Below are 14,093 nucleotides of genomic sequence, written 5' to 3' on the forward strand. Positions count from 1 at the left end.
ATATAGCTACTGGTTCGATGAGAGCAAAAGTGTGATGTAGGATAATAGGTCATGACTGATTTTTATATCTTTGATATTTACATGTTAGGATTATGCCAACAGCAGTGTATCCTAAACATTTCAGGATTTCAAAAGCCCCACCCAACTTTCGTAAAGTATCATCTCATGTATGAATAGCAGGATGTGTTGGAGTTTTGAGACAGTCTCTTAATCAAAACAGTTAAATTTGTTCAAGTGTCGTGAGAGAAGTCTGCGTCTGCACAAATTAAGTAAATTGATTCAAGTTGGGGGAGCCCGCTAATCAATGGGAAAAAGCTTTCAAAGCATTAGTATAGGACTTACAGATAGCTAAGCAAGTGTTAAATAACATTCTATAGATGGAAACTTTAATGAGCATACTTTGTGTTTTTTCAGAGTGCAATTATAAACAGGCAATGTGGCTTTGATATGATGAAAACAACACATGTAAGTATCTTGTAAACAAACTTGTACAGTCTTGTATCACAAATGTTTTAGATTTTTATAATGAAACTTAAAAATTTCACAATGTAATTTGTTCTTCTCATGTGATATTTTAAAAACAACATCTTGCTAAGTGTTGTCATTTTAATGTGCCCGTCTATGATGGGTCGTTTTATAGTATGGCGTTGTCTGTCCGTGCATACATCCATCTGTTAACGTTTTCTTGTCCAGACCATATCTTGCATACAGATTCATACAGGACCATCAAACCTCACATGTAGGAACAACTTGGTATGGCGGTGTGTCGCGTACTATTACTAGGTCACTGTGACCTACTTTTCATGGTCTACTGCACATAACAGTAAATCCTTGTCCGGACCGTATCTTGCATACAGATGCATACAGAACCACATAATTAGAATTGAATCATACCCGTAACATATTCATTAATATCAGTGGTTTTCAATCAGACTCCTGACAGGCGTATCATGTCTCTCACCAGTACTCTTGTTATAGAATGTCAAACTGGGCTTGCCTTCTATAAAAAAAATTTTTATTATTATCAATTATAGAAATCCATAATCGATTGTGTGGAAATATCTTAACTGTAATTGTTTCCCCGGTTTAGATGATGGAATTGACATAAGTATGTTAGGGTTGGGTTTTTTAATGTATAAATAAAGAAAAGATATGGAATAGTTATTGAAGGTAAAGTTAGCACTTTGTAAGGTCTCTCCTAGTGAACATGGCAGTATATGCATTGTCTTTTAATATCAAATTCATCTTAGGTTTATATAATTCTAACCAATCACAAGTTGATTGGTTGTTGCAAACCGATTATAACCAATGATTGATAATGAAATTCCACCTGATTCCCAACAATACTAATAGTTTAAAAACTTATAAGTCTGAAATAGTTGACATTTTAAATAATGAGTAGTTTCAGTATTTTCTGATCCATCATTGTCTGCAAAGTAGTATGGGAAAAAATATTAATTAGCAAGCATCCACACTATCATGGAAGTGTTTCTATAAAGCCAATAAATTGTGTTGGCTTAAAATTCATGGCTTGTTTGCTATAAGATGAAGTAATTTGAATTTTTTTTAAATACATTTTCCAAATAGCAGGCCCGTAGGAACAACTTTGGGAGGGGGGGGGGGGTGCACTGACAGATTGGGTACAAACTCTATATCAGATTTTGGTTACAATGGCAAACATTAATGTAAAGAAAAAAAATTCACAAGTCCCCCCCCCCCCCCCCCCCCTCCCAATTCCTACAGGCCTGAATAGTTGTTCAATTGTAGGGAAAAAATTGTCCTGAGTTGTATCTGTTTATGTTATGCTAATCTTGCCGTAGATAACGATGACACCTATATTTAATGTTGAACGAAGTAAGTTTTACTCAAAGGAAAAAGAAAGTTTTTAGTATAATACATGTTCAAGCAGAGCTGTGTTACCATATTAAGATTTGTAACTGGAACAGTTAGGAGGTGTTATTATTTTTTCTGGTAATAATATTCTGTTTTGTTCATAGTAAACATAATAATATGCTTGTGTACATGTATATGAGGACACTTAAGTTTACTTCGACTAATAGAAACATTTTGATTTAATATTTATTAATACAGTTGTGTTTGTTTTGTGTTGCCAACAGGAAATAGACCGCACTACAAAGATTAAAGTGATTGGCTGTATGCCTGCTGGGGAAAAGTGGTTAGAAACCAATCTTATTCCTGTGGCAGGTGTGGCTGTTGGTGTAGCTTTATTGCAGGTACGGCATGCTTGCTTTTAAACTAATTCATATTATTGGATATTATTATTATGACCCAAGTAGACATGTAGCATTTTTCTTTATAAGTTTACAATGATTTTTTTTGAATTTTTTTTATTGATTTTTTTTAATATGACAGACAACTTTTATTTTGGCCAACAAGAAATTTGTAAATTTTTGGATTCAGTTGTAAACAGATCATAATGGCTTATAATGTTAAGTTTTCACATTTAGGTCCATTTTTGACAAACTATAAGTCCTAAATCAGTAAAACTTGATTTATAATTGTATCTCTGCATGGGGTTTTTTCAAATATATATCTTATATGTGTGTGCATTTAATTCTGCTGAACTGGCCTCGGTGGTGTCGTGGTTAGGCCATCGGTCTACAGGCTGGTAGGTACTGGGTTTGGACCCCAGTCAAGGCATGGGATTTTTAATCCAGATACCAACTCCAAACCCTGAGTAAGTGCTCCGCAAGGCTCAATGGGTAGGTGTAAACCACTTGCACCGACCAGTGATCCATAACTGGTTCAACAAAGGCCATGGTTTGTGCTATCCTGCCTGTGTGAAGTGCAAATAAAAGATCCCTTGCTGCCTGTCATAAAAGAATAGCCTATGTAGTGACAGCGGGTTTCCTCTAAAAAACAGTGTCAAAATTACCATATGTCTGACGTCCAATAGCCGATGATAAGATAAAAAATCAATGTGTTCTAGTGACGTCATTAAATAAAACAAACTACTTTTTTTAATTCTGCTGAATTCTGGTTAACACTGGTGTATTGATGATACAGTATGTTAGCAGTAAGGGAATTTTTGGCCCTTTCATAACAGTATAATAAATCATAGGTTATTATTTTCAATTTTGATTTTCTCAGAACTTACTAAAGGTTACTTAACAATACATACTTTTATTTTTAACATTTAAAACAAAAAATATTGCTACCAATATCTGATTTTGAAAATATTCTATTAGTTATTTGAAACTTATTTGTAATGCAAGAAAAACAGTTTTAAGTGAAATAAAACCAGTTTATTTTTGTATTGTTGTTTTCAGATTTTGGGAATATGCTTTGCTCAGAACTTACGAAGTGATATACAAGCACAGCGTGCCAAGTGGCACTATTGACTAGTGGCCGGGAGACACGAGTTGTCTCCCTTGCAGAGAACTACTGCTGTCTGATTTCGTCCAGTTTCACTGAACAATAATGGTGATATTTTACAGACCATCAAACTTACTCTTTAATTATAGTGTGGCAAGACTAATACTGATGTTTTAATCATCACTTCAGAAGACAGTTCACACTAGGGACCAATCATATTACACTTTTGTTTTACAGTTACAAATTGTGCAAAAACTAAACAAATGTTAACAGTACTGTAGATTTCTTTTTCATGTTTCACAGATATAATGAGATTTAGGAAAGAAATACTGCAAGTGATATTTGTTTTTAACACTTGCATTGCAATCCCACCTGTTACTGGCAAGCAGGGGTTATATTAGCCCCACTAGTTACGAAAAGTAAGTGCTTACTTCGTTGTTTTATTTCCCACCATTGTCTATGTTTTGTTTCTATGCAAACCAGTAGAGCCGAATTTGTGAAGAGTGGTGAGCACAATTTTGTGTAATACCTAGGACACACTTTCCGATTAACACTGTAACACTGACTAGACAGTCGAGTTGGCTGTAGTGTGAAAATGTGAGTCAACACACACCAGCCAATGTGATGATCTTGTTGGCATTACGAAGGTTCTGATTACAGACAAAATTACAGACTATATGTAACAGTAGCATCTTTGCTCAGCAGACACCTACCAAGTAATGAGTTCAGAGATGTCAGTATGGCTGAAATGATGGTTTTGTCGGGAAGTGTGTGCCAGGCTTAATTCTTAAACATGGACAAGATAAAACTTGTGTGCATGCGGTTAAACACCAGCATGCTATTGTACCACATAGAGAATACGACATGGGTGGCTGTTGGATATCATTTATCTTGCAACATATTTTAAAACATCTAATGAGAGGAAGTGTGTTGATACATTTTTGAACAATGTGCTGTGAGATAAATAATATCTAACAGACATGAATGTAGTGTTCTATTCTTGCATATGCTCAAAAACCAGGTTAAAATAAATTTATATGTCTTCTCCAACCATTTGCATGTATGGTGCTTGCGCTTTTGCATCCAAAGTAATCGGTTTCAGGTTAACTTATTAATCACAAAGATAACAATTTCTATTATATCTCTTTCATTAGATGGTATAGCTGTGGTGGCCTGGTCATCATCACCAAGGAGTAGCTAGTGTTTTTCTTTAGATTGATAATACACATTTTTGTGGTATTGGTGTGTGTTATCATAAATAACATATATTCTCACCAACAGGTGTGTAAAAAATATCTGTTATAGTACAAGTTTGACCTTAATTCTGTGAGCTACATATGTGTCACCTCCACTCCTATTTATTCTCAAACTGCATGAAAATGTCCATTAAATAATGAATAAATTACAATTATTTACATTTTAATTATGATGTAACGCTGCAGGCTATTGTAGGGATCTACTAGTCTAAGATATAAGTAAGGAGAGTGGTGTTTTTTACTTGTTAAATTAGTGAATCCATGTATTTATTTAGCAGACATACTTATACGAACTGTGCTCATATCTTATTACCAAATAATAATTAGATCAGGCGTAAATACGGCAATGGTGTATTTATAGAATTATTTTCATAGTCTCATTAACACAAATATTATTCTTACATCTGTGGCTTTCATTTCTTATTGATTTTATATTATTGTATTTGTAGAGGATGAAGTGGTCTTAAACATAATCGCCATTTCACAAGTACAAAGTCATTTGTGCTCATGTTTCTCTTGGCTTATAATAAGACGAGATAATGGTACTTAATTATTTTAGCTTTAAGTTCATCTCTAATAACCATAAAGGTGCATTCGTGCAAATTACTTGTGAATTGACGATTACTAATTCATTTACTAAATTATAAATTAAATTACATTCATCTGAGATGGATGCCCCTCCATATCCCAACCACTAATTAACTTCCTGGGACAATGGCCCAACCTTTCCCACCAATCCACTCTTCCTTGCAAGGGCTTAAATAAATTTTAAAATAATATTAATTTTAATATTTTAATTTAGAATGCCCGTTCATAAATTGCGACCAAATTGTTAAAAAAATTAGTTATTTTATTATTTTGGAAATGTGCTTTGAAAATTTATTAAAATCCATTTTTATTATTTAGGCCGTAATATTCAAAATTGACCCAGAAAATCATTTCTGTCCTGAGTCAAGCCCCTGGCTATACAGAGGCAGGACCCGGGACAGACATGCTCGAAACTTTCATGGTATATGAGCATGACAAAATTATCTCTCTGCTCATCTGAGATTTCTGGTATAATAGCGTTCTTATCTATATTAAACATGTGTGAGCAATTGTATGTTACTTAAACATTCATTTTACTTGCATATTTGTGTTCAAATAACTAGACTGTGGAGACACTAAACATGTCGCTCATTTATCTACATTTTATTAGATACCTTAATACCAGCATGCTGCTCATATGTCTTCATTTATCAAAATAACATGTTGCTCATGTTTCTACAGTTAATGGAATAGTACATATTGCTCAGGTATCTATAGTAACATAACATTTTTCACAATCATTGAGCAATGCACATTGTAGGCACCATAATTTTCCGACCAATATCATGTTACTTATTTATATACATTTTGGACACCATCTTATTTTTGTATATCTACTGGGCCACAGGAAAATGTCAAGACGTCAGTGTCACCCTGTTAATGTATTTATGTCAGTCTGGAATGACTAACCACATGTCGAAGGACGGTTTGAAATGCCTATTTGTTGTCGATCAAAATAGGTTTATGTGAACAATTAGTTTTACGTTTATTTTTCTCAAGGGAGATAATAAAGATGCTGGAAAACATTTGTGGATGTTTTGTCCATTAAACCCCCACCCCCCACCCCACCCCACCCCCCACCCCCCATTTTTTTTTTTTTTATAAACCCCCGTCATTTTGGAAAAGAAATTTGTCTTAGAACATGTAAACTATTTTTAGAATAACTTTTTGAAGGTCATACAATTTAGGCAGAAATCAGTGTACTGCTTATAGAAATAACAAGATTAGAAATGAATACCTCTTGTGAGTGTTTGGCCAATTTCAAACCATTTGCCATTTTCACATTATATTGATAAAGATGTTGATATATGTTGCTCAGTTTTAAAATAGGAGTTGAGATTATTTCCTTGTTTCCACTACAAAAATCAAATATAAAATCAGTTATCTACATTACATGTAAGTATAAGTAGTAATACATAATTATTGAAATCTATTTTCATAAAAAAAAGAGTGTTGTAACAATGTTTGATATGTTTTGAATATTGTGATAATCCATTTACCTGTCAACAATTGTACAAACTTACAAGCATGTTTTCTTTATATTATCAGTTATATCATTTTTTATTATAGATATGAATTTACTTTCTATGAAACATTTGTAAATATATGCACAGTCATATCTGGATGCCTTTCACTCGTTACTTTTGATTTGATTTTCAATTGCATATTTTTTACATCAATAATTGTGAGATAATATATGAAAATAAAGTTTTAGTGTTGTAGTAAACCTAACAAAACTTACATACATGTATTTAAAAACTACTTTTTGAATTGACACATTGGATATTGTACAAATATTAACATCTTACCAAAAAAGACGACTAATTACATGAAGATTGATCAAGATTTGTCATGCGAGATAAAAACAATATTGGGTCAGTGATGAGGCAATATCAACTTTATGCTCTTCAGGATAAGAGGAGAATTGCTTGGCAAATATTATGGAGGTCTCCAAACTTACCTTCACAGGATAAAGCGGACCTAAGCAAAAATGATTAGAATGCATCATGTTCCTGATTGTTGTTAGTGTTCTTAAAATTGGTTCCTGTTAATGCAAAACTATAATAATCATCAAATTTCATAATACAAGCAGTTATTCTCATCTTTATTATAAAAAAAATTTCCCGTTATAACAACTTACTTGATTAATTTGGCAAGTGTTTACAATTATAATTTTATCATACAGTTAAAAGGTTTGTTGTTTTGTGTAAGAAGCAAACTTGATGAAAGTTTAATGTTTATTTTATTGGATTTTTTTTTTTTTACAAATCTGGAGGGTAGGTAAGAATGAAAAAGAAAACACTTACAAGTCTCATTTTAGATTATGCCAGATATACCATTGTCTTGCTCTTTTGAGTTGATGTTTTCTCATTACAGTTTTTTCTTTTCCTTAAACTGGTTGGCATTTTTTCAAAACAGGAATATGTTTCAAGTACATAACACTTTTAAGTATGTATGGGGGATCACAAAATGTTCATGGAGATAGAAAGGTATGTTTGTCAAGACTTAAGTAAATGCTTTCAAAACCATATGTCATTTTTGTTTTGCCTTAATAAAGTAAATAGGTGAGATATGGGTATTACTTCCTTGACAGCAACAACAGCAGCAACTTTTGTATTAAAGTTTTACATACAGATCCAGTTCTCTCAAACTATAAGTCCTAGATTAGTGAAACTTGGTTTATAGTTGCACCTGTATATGTTCATCACAGTGGTCCAAAAACGTTTATGGTAGGTAAGACATTTAATTCCAAAGAAGTCTTGTTATTCATAAATGAATTACCGGCAGTAATGGCCAATTTTTCTAGTACAGATGCTTTTTGAATGAAGTATTTATTACTATCCAGCAAACAAATCAAAAATATTAACAAGAAACCAAATAATCTTATTCGAATTATGTCTTGGTGACCGTGAAAGGAATGGATTGATGAGTATTACATAAGTTCAAAGGAAGGAGTGGTCTCCATGTATACAAATGGCCTGAATTTTCATTACATATTTGTTGAAATCGCAAATCTTTTATACGGTATGTGAAATAAAAAATTTAACATCCTTTTTTTCTTTCTTTTCTTAGTGCTAATTTGTGTGACTAAATAAATGTCAATTGTGATAGGTAGTAGATTTATTTTTACCTGTATATACATTACAAATTTGTTTTGTTTTTTAAAACTTTTTGTTAATTTATGTTGCTTCTCAGTTTACCAAATTGTACTACATCAATAGTACATGTATCACTGGATGAATGAAGGCGATTAATTTGTTGATGTCAGCAGCTTTTTTTTTCACTGAATCAGACTGCTATATTTTAAAATTTTAGAATCTAGCTTTGAAGCTCCTATACAAAGCTTTACATTTATCCAAAGAAAATGTTTTTTTATCAAGTTATCATTGGTATCCGATAATGTTTATATTGACATTTGGGAGGATGTTTGTTTTGTTTTGTTTTTTGTTTTGTTTTCTGTGTACACCAAATATAGAATCTTTAATTCCTGGAGAAATTAAAAAAGTAGTTTTTAAACTTTTCTGCTAATATTTTATTGTAGGATATTTCAGATTTAGTTTTGGTTAACATTTTGTGTAAACTCAAAATTAAGTAATTTCTGTATGTTGAACTATGTCCCTGTTATTCACTATTATTTTATATATTTTAAGCTTAGGCATTTTATCAAAAATCTTTTGTAAACATTTTATATTGCATGTATTTGTTCATTTGAAATATTAAGCTGTCACCTTTAGCGTAACAAATGTGCATTATGATTACAAGGGATAGGTGTTATAAGCATGTGCTTGTTTGCCAATTCCATTCCTAACATTGGAAGTAAATATTATTTAAAATATATATATGTATATTAAGATGCACGTAAGTATATAAATATTTACTATCATCATTCAGTAAATTATTCAATGTCCTCTCTGTACTCAAATGTGCAATCCTTTTGATTTGTTCTGTAAATTATTTCTGAAGCATTAACTGTTATATTCAACAATATTTATTACCGCCTTTGGTCTTGTTCAGATTTGATGTTCAAATTGTCAAGAACATGGTATATGGTTAGTCAGTAACCATGGACTCAGTCTGATTAGTTTATTTTAATTTTTAACTGACAATGTATCTGGTCACTGGATCTGGTGTCATCGTAATGACTCATCCTGATTAACATTACATTGTTGTAAATAATTCTTTGCAATGTGATCAGACTTCAGGCTGTATATATTTTTATTTTTATTGAATTTAAATTTGACTGCTTTGATTTAAAATAGGTCGAAGTGTTATTTTCAAACTGAAGTGAATTTAAATTTGACTGCTTTGATTTGAAATAGGTCGAAGTGTTATTTTCAAACTGAAGTGAATTTAAATTTGACTGCTTTGATTTAAAATAGGTCGAAGTGTTATTTTCAAACTGAAGTGAATTTAAATTTGACTGCTTTGATTTGGAAAAGGTCAAAGTGTTATTTTCAAACTGAAGTGAATTTAAATTTGACTGCTTTGATTTGGAAAAGGTCAAAGTGTTATTTTCAAACTGAAGTGAATTTAAATTTGACTGCTTTGATTTAAAATAGGTCGAAGTGTTATTTTCAAACTGAAGTGAATTTAAATTTGACTGCTTTGATTTAAAATAGGTCGAAGTGTTATTTTCAAACTGAAGTGAATTTAAATTTGACTGCTTTGATTTAAAATAGGTCGAAGTGTTATTTTCAAACTGAAGTGAATTTAAATTTGACTGCTTTGATTTGAAATAAGTCAGTGTCATTTTCAAATTGAAGGCATCGAACTTGGATATTAGTAATTATCATACAAGATGATAGAGATATATTCACATTTCTTTTTTTCAATAATATTAAGAGTGAAGTATAAAATGGGCTTTGGATAAAGAATTATATTTGTTTTGTTTTTTAAAAAAGGTAAAGTGGATTCTATTAAAATCGGCATCTGTATACAGTTAGACCTCATTACACAGGTAGACCTCATTACAATAACCGTCGTTACTACGACACTTACACCATCCGACCACAAATTGTCAGGAACAAACGTACATCAGTGTTATTCTGTTCATTACACCGGAATTCACACCTTCCAACACCGACAGAGCAAATTAGGAACAAACATGCATCCAACATCTGAAAACACCTTTTACAATGACATTACATAATCACAGATACCGTAGCATGTTGGCAGTACACACATACCCACTTAGAATCCTTGATCTCGTAGTGAGCCGACTGTGTCACATGCTGTTCGAGCTACCGATGTCTGAAATCTGTAGACATGTTTTGCTTTTGCAAATCAGCCTTTTGTTAACCAATTAAAGGATTAACTTCGAACAATAAAATCTTCTCTTTTCATGATATTTTGTAAACGAAACAGGTACCAATCGTAGATGTCTTGATTGGACTGAAGATGAATGTGCCTTGTTTAATATATTTAATGATGTTTTTTAAAACACATTTAATATATGTACCTGCATTTGTGTTTTGATAATAATCGCAATGCATTAATTATTTAAATGCTATTCAGTCATCAGTTAACATTAATTAGTATTTTTTGTTACGTTATTTTGGCAATGGAGATAACTCATTACAATTTGATACACCGGCAATTTCGATATAACGACAAAGAGACCCAGGGACAAACATGGTCGTTGTAACGAGGTCTGACTGTAATTACAATTTTTATGTAACCTGGCACAATCCCATCCAGTGTATTAAATTTGTTGCATAAAGGGATGTGTTTATCCGTACTCTCGTAGATTAATATTTTGCAGGTTTTGGGAACCTTTAGAATTGACTTTTGACCGACACTCTGTCAAAAAAAAAAAGAACAAGTGAAATCCAATGTTTTCTATATACCTCAAGTATACTTGCCCATTTCATAAATCCCATCTGAATCCACTGTAAACGGTTTTGTTAATTTCAATTTATAATTTAAAAAAACCAGACACAATTAAAACAAATTGAATGTATTTAGATAAATTTTAACATTTTTAATATACATTAAATTAAAAAAATTATGCTTATTCTGTAAATGTTTTTGTTACCATTATATACAGATGATATAAATGCTACAACCTACATTTAAAATAAATGTTGATATTTGGAAGTGATTTGGTGAGGTAACTGTGATGCATGTTTTTATTGTAATAACACAAGTACTGACGACAGAGATCTCTCTGTACCTGTGATGTAAACCAACCATGTCACCCTGAACATAGTCATGTTGCACATATATTGTCAAGTATAAATGTTTATATATTATATGGGTATTAAGCATTTTACTTTCTTCTGTTTAGTCATTAGATTTTATTACCAGTTCAGCAGTTGTAAATGGCAATAAATGTATCATCTTTATAAAAAATCTTCAAACCTTTTTGTGTTTTGTTTTATTGAGAATAATTGTATTTATTTATAGCTATAATCATATTAAAAGCAGTGTAAATAGGTATCCCATGATAGAACAGTAAAATATCAGGAAATACCCTAACTAGATGTTACACATGGAAATGAAATATGTATGGATGACCAATGATGGAGTTGCACATTCAGTTGTAAAACCCATTTACTGCATGTTATCTGTTCAGGAAAAATTGCACAATGTAAAAAATGTCTTGGAAATTTTTTATGGTCTTTTAAGTGAAACTTAAGTGTAAGAACTGTGTTAAATATATAGTAACAACATAATACACCACACCACAGTGACCACACTGCACCATGCAGCACAGCACAGCTCAAACATTGAGTTGCCCACCTTTAAGTTAAACTTAAGTGTAAGAACTGTGTTAAATATATAGTAACAACATAACACATCACACCATACAGCACAGCTCAAACATTAAGTTGCCCACCTTTAAGTTAAACTTAAGTGTAAGAACCATGCTAAATATATAGTAACAACATAACACAGCACACCACAGTGACCACATCACACCATGCAGCACAGCACAGCTCAAACATTGAGTTGCCCACCTTTAAGTTAAACTTACCGGTAAGTGTAAGAACCATGCTAAATATACTACTCAAAAGAATTAAAGTGTCAAAAATTTATAACCAAATAAGTTTCAGAGTGTATTAGATTGATGATGTAAACTACACCAATTTTTTTATTTATTGTTCCATATTTAAAAAAACACACAAATAAACGTCACTGTATACAAGAAAGTCACATGACATGCTGTCAAAGTTGAAGGTTGTCAAACATGGATTTTACACATTAGAACATTCGTTTAATAGTGTGTGAATCCACCCCTGGCGCGAATACACTCTACACATCGTTGCCTCATGCTGTTGATCAGACGTCTGAAGAACTCTTGGGGAATGGCCTGCCACTCTGCCATAAGAAGTTGACCCAGATCATGAAGGTTGGCCGGAGGGGCATGGTTATCCCGAACTCTCCTGCCTAATTCGTCCCAGGCGTGCTCTATTGGGGCCAAGTCAGGCGAATATGCTGGCCAATCCATCCTGGCGATACCTTGTTGTCTGAGAAAGTCCGTTACCACCCTGGTGCGGTGGGGTCTGGCATTGTCATCCTGCAGAACTGCCCCGCCGCCAATCTGCTGAAGGCCTGGGAGAACCAACGGCCGGATAATCTCATTCAGATAGCAGATTCCATTCAGATTGCCATCCACCACATAGAGGGGGGTCCTGTGATGGATAGAGATGCCGCCCCACACCATGACGCTGCCACCACCGAACCGGTGACGTTGTCTAATGTTAACGTCAGCGAAGCGCTCCCCAGGACGTCTGTAGACACGAACCCGACCGTCGTTGAACTGGAGACTAAACCTGGACTCATTAGTGAACATCACTCGACCCCACTGAACACGTTGCCACCGCAGATGAAATGTGCACCAGTGACGTCTGGCCGTTCTGTGACGTGGTAGGAGTGGTGGTCGAACAGCCTGGCGACGGCAGCGTAGATTATTGGCTCTCAGACAATTGCGTATGGTTTGATCAGACACTCGAGTTCCAGTCGCAGTCCGCAGATTGTCACTTAATCGGTGTGCAGTGGTTGTGCGTTGACGTAGAGCCATATTGGTAATGTAGCGGTCCTCTCTATTTGTAGTGCTTCGGGGTCTTCCCGAACGTGGACGATTTCGAACAGAATTCGTTGCTTGGTACCGTTGCCACAGTCGGCCAACGACATTCTGACTGACACCAAGTCTCAGAGCAACATTTCTTAGTGTATTGCCATCCTGAAGCCAAGCAATAGCCCTTCCTCGATCTTCAATAGTCAGTTGAAGTCGTACCATTGTCGAATTTGGAGTGTGCACCGTACACGAACGCAAGCTCCAATTATACGGAAATTCAGCATTGGGAACATGGAATACACAAATGAAGCGCTTTGTGAAAAAGCAAGTTATGGGCACTTAGCAGACCTTTCGCTTTCGTCCTAATTTACGTGCAAATGTAAGCATGTTTTCGCCATTAGAACTAGTCGACAGTGTCAATGACAGTGGATTTTAATTCATTTATGGGTTGCTTAGACCCACTTTCATCAAAATGGAACAATACCATGCGTGACATTATGGTCTAGCTAATATAATTGACATTCAGAAAATAATTCTTTTGAGTAGTATATAGTAACAACATAGCACACCACAGTGACCACATCACACCATGCAGCACAGCACAGCTCAAACATTGAGTTGCCCACCTTTAAGTTAAAATTAAGTGTAAGAACCATGCTAAATATATAGTAACAACATAACATAGCACACCACAGTGACCACATCACACCATGCAGCACAGCACTGCTCAAACATTGAGTTGCCTACCTTTAAGTTAAACTTAAGTGTAAGAACCATGCTAAATATATAGTAACAACATAACATAGCACACCACAGTGACCACATCACACCACGCAGCACAGCACAGCTCAAACATTGAGTTGCCCACCTTTAAGTTAAACTTACAGTGACCA

General features: G+C 33.7%; 1 protein-coding gene across 2 annotated transcripts in view; it reads left to right on the plus strand.

Annotated features, from left to right (window-relative positions):
• Window positions 1-11,533, plus strand: part of LOC121378367 (tetraspanin-5-like) — a 38,955-nt gene extending 27,422 nt beyond the window's left edge. The window contains exons 6-9 of one of the 2 annotated variants that reach the window (XR_005958716.1): window positions 415-465; window positions 2,118-2,234; window positions 3,291-5,458; window positions 5,499-11,533. Coding sequence is in view for 1 of the 2 variants with exons in the window: in XM_041506504.1 (XP_041362438.1) it covers window positions 415-465; window positions 2,118-2,234; window positions 3,291-3,362 (240 nt within the window). In the remaining variant the exon portion in view is untranslated. Of the gene's footprint in view, window positions 1-414; window positions 466-2,117; window positions 2,235-3,290 lie in introns of both variants that reach the window. The other variant, XM_041506504.1, reaches the window with a different exon arrangement.
• The last annotated feature ends 2,560 nt before the right edge of the window (window positions 11,534-14,093 follow it).

The sequence above is a fragment of the Gigantopelta aegis genome, chromosome 8 (assembly GCF_016097555.1).
Source record: "Gigantopelta aegis isolate Gae_Host chromosome 8, Gae_host_genome, whole genome shotgun sequence".
Taxonomy (NCBI): Eukaryota; Metazoa; Mollusca; class Gastropoda; order Neomphalida; family Peltospiridae; genus Gigantopelta; species Gigantopelta aegis.